At 41.3% G+C, this 9,195-nt stretch overlaps 1 protein-coding gene across 2 annotated transcripts; it reads left to right on the plus strand.

Annotated features, from left to right (window-relative positions):
* The first annotated feature begins 3,790 nt into the window (after positions 1 to 3,790).
* Positions 3,791 to 7,579, plus strand: LOC147888835 (CBL-interacting protein kinase 23-like). Of its 2 annotated transcripts, none has more exons than XM_087392833.1 (14): positions 3,791 to 4,430; positions 4,696 to 4,758; positions 4,896 to 4,967; positions 5,077 to 5,184; positions 5,267 to 5,347; positions 5,458 to 5,511; positions 5,641 to 5,766; positions 5,851 to 5,940; positions 6,047 to 6,148; positions 6,260 to 6,361; positions 6,468 to 6,584; positions 6,695 to 6,751; positions 6,840 to 6,914; positions 7,033 to 7,579. In XM_087392833.1, exons 1-14 carry the CDS (start codon positions 4,266 to 4,268, stop codon positions 7,102 to 7,104), a joined length of 1,284 nt encoding a protein of 427 aa, XP_087248959.1. In that variant the 5' UTR covers positions 3,791 to 4,265; the 3' UTR covers positions 7,105 to 7,579. The 2 variants fall into 2 exon arrangements, with proteins under 2 accessions (XP_087248959.1, XP_087248960.1); XM_087392834.1 differs by having other exon boundaries at positions 3,791 to 4,421.
* Positions 7,580 to 9,195: the final 1,616 nt, after the last annotated feature.

A 9,195-nucleotide genomic window follows, 5' to 3' on the forward strand; every position in this document is an offset into this window, starting at 1 on the left:
AAAGAACATTGTCTACCATTTGAGCTCTGTTGACCAAGTTAACATTGCTCATGCCACATACTGCTTTGTGCATGCCTGGTTGCTAGGATCAAGGTGGATGCTCTAATACCATGTCAAAGCTTCTTAAATCTCCATGGCCATGTGTCATAGCTCACAGCCTAGTTGCTGATGTGCCTTCAGTCATCTTGCCTAAAAGGGCTCTAGGGGTACTCATGAGCAGTTGTGGTATATGGATTATATTGCTTTTCATTATTGTGCATCTTCATGAGTGGGACTAATTTCATGTGAATTTATATGAGAGCTATGTACCCTCATTATAGGAATATAAATAGAGAACATAGTCAAGGCTAAGTAGGACCTGAAGGTTGAACAAGACTAAGTAGGACCTGGGCTTGAATGCCAATGGAATTAACACAAATGGACGCATATTATTGCTATCTAAAATTGATACCTACCCTCCCACCCAAGTTCCCCTAGTTCCCCTTCAATAGACACACTCAGATATGCGTTCCCAGCCCCCCCCCCCAAAAAAAAAAGGTAATTTATTGCATTGCTAAATTGAATGATTTTGTGAAGTAAACTTTTTATTCAAGGAATGCCACTAGAGAAGTAAACTTATTGTTCAAAAAATGCCGCTATGGTTCAATAAATGCCATTAGAGAAATTTCACTATTGTTGTCTGTGCTTTTTACACCAAAGCCTTTCTTGATCTAGAAAGTATGAAAAGATTGTTCTTGAGGAAAAGTCAACCTCCAGTTTCATCTCTTTCTGTACCTTCAATTTTGTGATACAATTTTGTCTTTCCATCTAAAAAGAAAAAACATTTTTCTTGAGGAAAAACAATTGGAAGTTTAAATAATCAGTTAGACCTCAGAGGATGTGTAATGCGATTTTCGAAAACAATGCTTCCTTAAGACTCGCCCCAAGGTACAAGTTGTGGACACTAATTGTCTTTATCATGTTTTGCACTTTAGGTTCTCTTATGTTTAGCTTAAGAAAAATATTTGAACGTTTAGATAATAGGTGAGACCTCAAAGGATGTGCAATGTATTTACCCCAAACGATGCTTCCTTAAGACTCGCCCTAAGGTGCATATTAACTATCTTTATCAACCCCAAATGATGCTTCCTTAAGACTCGCCCTAAGGTGCATGTTAACTATCTTTATCAATTTCTGTCTCCTTAAACTCATCATAAGCTATTATTTGTGGATGTTAACTATCTTCATCATGTCTTTGCATGCATACAAGTTTAGATCCTCTCTTGTTTCTCTTATTGAAGCACTTGCATGTACCTAATGTGCCTGTGTGGATCGGGGATAGTAATGCATGGATGGATCTCAAAGAGCAAGGCCATGCTCATGGCTACACTCATTATGGGTTGTTTCTAGAGATCACCTTCTAGCACTCATTTTCTGAAGAGAGGATCAACTGATTGTGATAGAATTATGCACAAGTATATTGGCACCAATAAGTAGTTGGAGGTAGGTAGCCATTATTTTGATTCACTGTGCACCACTTGCGTGATGTGCAATTAATTGGTGGGGTGCAAGCATTATCTTGATTGTAAGATAGCCATTGTATGTCAAATTTTCGAATAGTGTCCTAGACTTTATTTCTCATAGCCATGTCACATGTTGCCCAAGTGTGGTTGCACACTTTTAGTGTCACATTAGGTTGTAATGCTAGAGCTGCCATTTCGTCAAGTATTTTGGGTTGCATTTGAATCTTTGCCTCCACTTGTGGCTTGGATGTTGAACCATTGGCTTCAATGTTGAACCAATTGTGTGATTGGCTCTTTCCAGCTCTCGGATGATTAGCCTATTTTTGGTCCACTTTTGCTTACATTTTGTGCACCTACATAACTTTCTATGGGTTCCCACCTACTGCTTGCGGTAAATGGGTTTGCTAGCATTGAATGCTAGTATTTATGTAGCTAGTTGTAAGTAAATTTCACAATCGAGTGTAACAGCTAGAATTGGATGGCGAATCATGCTTCTATGGCTTTCAATAAGAGTATAATGTTTAGTAGAGTTTTCTTGGAGTCTTCCAAGTTCACTTATGTGGCATAAGCAAATATTTGACCTAAGGACTTTAAGGATGTCTACATGGAGGATAAAGCTTCCTTCCATAAAGTTAATTTTGCAAGTTTTGTTTCCTAGTAATTCACCCACATTGCTTGCTCAAGATGCTACCCAGCCACATTTGAGTCGATAGTAGGGCTAAAGAAAAACATTTTTTGAGTTCCGGCCTTTTCCCACCTATGGTTATGTTATGAAGGTAACTTAATATAACTACTTTAGTAACATTAAAGGTAACCTTAAGAACACAATTCCATTTCTAGGTACTTAATATATTATGCATAAAATGTTATTAACCAAAATACGAAATGATAGATCATTACACTATGATTTGAGCTTACAATCATAGTGGTTTCTACTTTTTAGGAGCTTTCAAATAAGGACCCATCCTATATAATTTTGATTTAGTCTTGACCTAAAAAAGACTGAACAAAAATCTTACATAAAGTAGCATTCTCATGGTATATCTCGACTTGTGTTCCTTCACGAAAGATTAGATTTCCTAGGGGTTAAAATTTCAAGCATCTTTAACATGCTATTAGGAGATTTAACATAACTCGACCCCCCTTGAATCCCAATTAGAATGTTAAAATCCTTCCTTCTTAATTGATAGTGGGAATAGGCCCTTAGTAAATCTGAGGACAACTACCTAACTGACTAGATTTTTGCACTAAAAAAACAAAAATTAGTTGGTTTCTATACCTAAAATTTCCCAAGTTTTTAAAGGAAAGATATTAGCTCGTTTTTTAAAAATTTGGGCTCGAATGATACATAAAGGATGATTTTTGTAGGAGTGGATGGCAAGTTTGAAGGCAAGGACCCAATTATATTTTCGGTGAATTTTCCATGGGAAGTTGTGGTGTAATGTGAAGTTTTGGTAAGGGTTGATCCCAAGTGGACAGAGCCAGTACTGTGAGCACTTCGAGCAATGATACAGCTACAGGCCAAGAAACATTTGGTGTTCTAGTTATCCATGGTGATTTTCCCCAGCGAGGATTCGATGCAACATGAGGTGAGTGGACGGATTGTGATTGTTGGAGCTGGTGATTTGATCATTGCTCCATGGGGACCAGTTGTGGCAAGGGAGGTGTGGTGGGGAGCATTAATAGGCTCCCCAATTAACGCAACGATGGTGAGAAGACGAAGCACACGAGTTGTTTGATTTTGACTTCGGGGTAGCACATCGCAGGCCAATTTGCGGAGGAGGAGCGCGACGTGGCTCCGAGTGGTGCGCACGAGAAACACGTATGCGGGAGTTTGAACCATCAAAAGGCTCACTTTGCACCACGCGTTTGCGCGGGGGGCGGACGTGGACGGACAGTGACCTATACAAAGAGGGCGGGGGGGGAGGCTATGGATCCAAGGTGGCAGCTGACAGGATCGTGCCAGGTGGCAGGATCAATGCAAAGTCGTGTCGTCAGAGACCTAATCATTAATAATATATCTTCCGGCAATCGGGGTTGGCAGAGACCATAGGTATTTAGGGCCTATATTTTCATGAATTCCTTTAAAAAAAATTAATAGGACTAGCCTATATATGCAAGTAGCAGCAAGTATTTTCTCTCACACGTTTTAGGACAGTGTCGTAAGCTGAATATAGCACGCCGATAGTTTACTGGCATGAAGATACGAATAATTAAGTACGCTTGGGCGCCGTATAATACACGATACACGCTCCTCTCGCTTCTCTTCACTTGAATGTAGTCTTGAATGTAGTTTTTGCATGTGGAGCTCTTCTCAACAGGCCGGCGCATCTTCAACTTCATCTTCATCTTCATCTTCATCTTCATCCTCCACAATTTCCTTCTTTCATCCCCGTCTATCGCCAGCTTCCTCTCATCCTTCTTGCCAGGCTTCTCCGCGCTTTTGTCCCCCTGCTGCAGCGGGATTTTAGAAGACGCAAATTGCCACCGCATCGCCGCTGTCCAAACGCCACCGTCAAATCGTTGCTTCAGAATCTGCTTCCTCCGCAGAAGCAGGATTTGAGAAGAAAATTTGTTTCAGCCATACTGCTCCGATTCGGGGCTTGCAGAATCTGCTTCCTCCACCGTTGCAGGATTTGGTTCCGCCGAACGTAGAGCTTAGAAGCACTTGTTTTTGCCATATTAGCTCGATTTGCTTCCGTTTCGCGTAGGAAGAGTTAGTCCCATATTCGCTCTCCACATCGCATTCGGCATTGCACCGCGATGAGTGTGCAGCACTCGAGAGTTGGCCGGTATGAGCTCGGGCGTACCTTGGGGGAGGGCACATTTGCGAAGGTCAAATATGCTAAGAACAAGGAGACTGGCGAGGCCGTGGCGATCAAAATAATCTACAAGGAGAGGATTCACAAGCATAAAATGGTGCAACAGGTTTCCCTTTTCTCTTACTTATGGTAGTGTGTTGATCTGTGTGAGAAGCCTGGCATTGTGGAGCAATGTAACGATCTCGAACGAAATGCTTTGTAGCGATTCTGCGGATGTGCTGCTCTTGCATTTGACTGTGTGTGCTGCGCTTCGACTCTGTTATCGATGACTCTTCAGCTAGGCCGTTCCTGTCTTATTCAGAGTAAGCCTAAGGTATGGAAGCAATGTGAATGCCGATCTACAGCTATCTTTGCGGCGTTTCATTTTGCAGATCAAACGGGAAATTTCCACTATGAAGCTAATCAAGCATCCAAATGTCGTGCACCTGAAGGAGGTAGCTACTTGTTTTTCCTCTTTGTGGTCTTACTAGCACCCAATGTGGCTGAATTGCTGTCTTGCTGGCCTGGCTTTGTTCCCGGCTTTATCCATCTCTCTCCTCTTCGATTAACCCGCTTCGGCTGCTTCGGTCAGGTGTTAGCAAGTAAGATGAAAGTCTACATTGTATTAGAGTATGTTGATGGCGGAGAGCTTTTCGACAAAATCGTAAGCTCAGTCTCTTTCACATCTCTAGAAGTTAAGCACCATTCTACGTTTTCCGGTTGCTGAGAATTACGATCTAAGATAGAAACGTTGATGTTGCAAATTTGTTAAGGTCGACGTCGGGAAATTGAAAGAGGACCAGGCAAGGAAATATTTCCAGCAACTTGTCCACGCAGTGGATTACTGCCATAGCAGAGGTGTCTATCATCGCGATTTGAAGGTGAGGTGTTATCATGGAGTAACTTTAAGATCCATCGCGTAAGGCGCGAATCTTGCCTCACTTTGTTCTCATCTCGGTACAGCCCGAAAACTTGCTGTTGGACTCAAAGGGAGATCTGAAGGTCTCAGATTTTGGTTTGAGTGCACTTTCTCAACAACGCTGGGTAAGCTAGCTCAAACAGCTCTACTTAATCGTAGACGCGCTGCTGTTTTAGGAGAGCATTGCTAACAAGTTGTATTCCACGACACTTATGCGATCCCCTACCGTCTGCAGGAAGATGGGCTCCTCCATACTACTTGTGGGACGCCGAACTACGTTGCCCCCGAGGTGGGATTTGTGACGCGAATCTGTCCACAGACGTTGTCTTCGAAGAATTGCTTCGTCATCATTCGCGAGAGTGATGCAAAAGTGTTTCCTCAGGGACAAACTGCTTACGCGGGTTGCAATGTCTGGCAGGTAATCAATGAAAAGGGCTACGACGGTGCCTCTGCGGATACGTGGTCCTGTGGGATAATCTTGTTCGTCCTTCTAGCGGGCTACCTTCCGTTCGACGAGTACAACATTATGTCTCTGTACCGAAAGGTATTAAATAATCTGCTTATGAGCTTCAGTTTGAATCGTCGCAATTCGTAGATCGCTTAATACATTTGCGGTCTGTTTTCATAGATCGAGGAAGCCGACTTCACCTTCCCTTTCGGATTCCCTGCTGGAGCAAGAAAGCTAATAGAGAGAATACTCGATCCAGATCCTCGTACGGTAATTCCTTGCCGTTCAAGGCGTTGGCTTGCTGTGTTCGATGTGTGGATTCATCTCACAGCTGGCTATGCATACTCGAATTGACCGAGTACACAATTGGCTACAGCGTATTACTATTCCCGAAATCTTAGCGGACGAATGGTTCAGGGTGGATGATACTACAGTCACCGATGTTGATGATACTGATGCTGTATTTGGCAGTGGAGAGGTAGTCGAGCACTTCTCCATCTCTCAATTTTCAATATAGGGAAGTTGTGGAATAAAATCATTGATTTTGCTGCCATCTTGGCGGTCAACGTTTTAATGTGATTGTGCGAAGGACAAATGTGGGAAGGAGACCAGACCTGTTCTTATGAATGCATTTGAGCTTATATCAATGTCTCATGGGCTTGATTTGTCAGGTCTCTTCAAAGAACAGAAGGTAATTGGAAAGTTCCTTTTACTGTAGCTTCAGGCTCAGCACATCTTCAAAAGCAGCAGACATGTGAGCCTTAAAGGTTATTATTAAGTTCATTTCGTCATGGCAGATTTCCTTGAAAAGTGAAACGCGATTCTCATCAAAGCATCCTGCAAGTGAGATACTTGGGAAAATGGAAGCTCTTGCCAGTGCTTTGGGATTTAAAGTGAAGAAGAAAAACTACGAGGTTAGTAATGAACACGTTCGGGAAGAACATTTACACAGAAGGCTTTCATGGAGATCTTGTAGGCGGGCAAACAAAGAATTCTTGAAAACTGAGGTCGTTGCATCTTGTAGATGAAAATGCGAAGCGAAAAGCCTGGAAGAAAGGGATGCTTGACAGTAGCCAGCGAGGTAAGTAAGGGTCTGGGAATGTAACAAATATGAAACTTCTTCAAAGATTGCTGGGAAAATCACATTGAATATCTGTGTGGTGATGCAGGTTTTCGAAGTTGGGCCTTCCTTGTTCATGGTGGATTTAAAGAAGACGAGTGGCGACACGTTAGAATACAAGGATGTTAGTTTGTCGACCTTGCTCTGTCGTGTCGATTAGTTGAGCACTGTGTAATGTATGAGTGTTGTCTTTGACGCAGAAGACGCTAAAGATTGTATCCGCTGGCTTTTCCTAATTGCAGTTTCAGAAGGAGCTCTCTGTTGGCCTAAAAGATATTGTGTGGAAGACTGAGGAAGATATGACGGGAGAATGAAATAAATGGCCAAATTTTGATACCTCTCGACGTGCAGGCAGAGAACGTGGCCTCCCCTGGCATAAATACAGGCAGGCGAGTTTCACCATTAATTCACTTCTTTCCAGTGATTTTCTTGTGTTCCTTTTCAATATTTCAACTTCCCACTCCGTGTATTGAAGTTTGAAATTCCAGTGTTCTTTCCAAGTTTCAAAACTCAATACATTGAAGGGCTAGTCTGAAGGTCTGGAAATAAAGGGAGCCGGACCTCATCATATAGTTTTCTTCACATCTTTTGGCTTGAGGTGGTCCACACTTCAGCGCTGGATTCCTCGAAAGAAAGGACTTCGACATTTTTGTAAGGCTATATTATGACTTCCGCCTCAGAATTTAGCCGAGACCAAAGGTCTCTGATTTATGGTACGAGAAATTGAATTATGTATTTCAACACCTTTTCATGGCTCCACTTTTTTCAAAAAGGTACACGAGTTTACTTCGAGAGTCCCAGATTAAGCAAAATTGCATCGAGTAGTAATACGTTCATCTATCTTGATCTCCATAAGAGAAATGTATGCAAAGACCCCATTATTCACCCCTATATATATATTCTAATGATGCCTATGATTACTACTATAATACATGCATAACATGGAGCCTCCCTCTCCCTCTTCTTTTGTTGAGCTCCCACCCACTCCTGTTACTTGGATTCCTCCTTGTTTCTCTTGTGCCTCTTCTTAGTTGGGAGCCTCTTTAAACAAAACCAATTGATGATCATTTCTTCTTGATTTTGGTGTTTGAAGTGCTTGATCAATGCAAATGGTGTCAATCCACCTTTCATCTTTCCTTTGATGCATCGTATAAGTAAGGAAGTGTAAAGTAAGGATACATTACGTTGCGGCCTCATAGGTCATCTTCAATGATCTTTATCTTTACTTGTGTTGTTTTGCTTAGTGATGTTGCCTCTGTGCTCCTAGCTTCTCAACACACTTCCATTGCTTTCCCAAGACAACTATGCTACATTGCTTTAAACTTTTATACCATTGTCATGCCAAATTGTTGCTTTGTCACTTGGTTCGGCGAGCCCTCAAGAATTGCTATCGTGCCTCTTTGTTAGATGCTACTTCCTTTGTAGTTTATTGCCAGTGCATCTTAACCATTGAAGATTGTTGTCTATCACCTTGAACTTCTCAAGCCCAATGTTAGTAGTGCTTTTAAGCTTTTTGTGAGCTGCCCTTTGGTTTTGTTGTTGAGTCAAATATGTTTCCTTACTTTTTAAGTGAAAAGAATGTTGAAACTTTTGAACTTTAGTTCACTCCTAGAAAACTTCTCCTCACAAGCTTATTCTGAGCTATCTCCTAAGCATTTTGAAGCTTCGTTTCCTTTCTCTCTCTCTCTCTCTCTCTCTCTTCTCTCTCTCTCTCTCTCTCACAATTTGCTTTTTGATGCTTACAAGGGGAAACATGAGTATGCAAATGCTAGCTCCTTACTTGAATACAATGTTAAAATAGAGGAAGATAGAATAGCAAAGGTATTCTAGAAAAATAGAGACCTACAATGTACAAGTATTGAAAAGAAAATGAACTTGGATACATGAGGGATCTCGGGGTTAGGTCGCCATATCTTTAAAACATTAATTTTTAGAAGCCCCATCAAGGAAATAGTTGATTCTCTTTTCTCTTTTTATAAAGCAAGGAGAATTTTGACCTTCTTAATTAGAATTCATGCATAGAGTGGATGAAATTGATTTGTAACATAACTAATTGAAAAACCAAATTGTACTCATGGCACGCAAGGTACTCAAGACTCTTGTCAATTGAAAGCTAAAAGCCTTGAGGTTAGACCTTAAATTATCTAAGTAGAGAACATGGATCTAGTTTCAAAATATCACAAATTAATTTTTTTAAAGGGAAAGGAATATTTGATGTGTAAGTAAAAATTTTATAATTACACCTTGAATGTAGGGTAGACGAGACTATAATGTACATTCAAATTATTGGAAGATAGTATCTATGATCTATCAAGTTGGGGGGCAAAAGGAGGTCCAAGGTAGCTACCAAACATTTGGAATCATGTATATAGCAAGGGGTATCAGTGTTTGTCAGAGGTATACTG

This window comes from Dipteris shenzhenensis, chromosome 21 (assembly GCF_047967505.1).
Source record: "Dipteris shenzhenensis isolate YYH24624 ecotype China chromosome 21, Dip_SZ_1.0, whole genome shotgun sequence".
Taxonomy (NCBI): Eukaryota; Viridiplantae; Streptophyta; class Polypodiopsida; order Gleicheniales; family Dipteridaceae; genus Dipteris; species Dipteris shenzhenensis.

Excerpts from the sequence above, each read along its gene's own strand:
- LOC147888835 (XM_087392833.1), top strand. The coding sequence starts at position 4,266 with ATGAGTGTGCAGCACTCGAGAGTTGGCCGGTATGAGCTCGGGCGTACC. Across the intron at positions 4,759-4,895 it reads ATGTCGTGCACCTGAAGGAG|GTGTTAGCAAGTAAGATGAA; the intron begins GTAGCTACTTGT and ends TGCTTCGGTCAG. Across the intron at positions 6,915-7,032 it reads ACACGTTAGAATACAAGGAT|TTTCAGAAGGAGCTCTCTGT; the intron begins GTTAGTTTGTCG and ends TCCTAATTGCAG.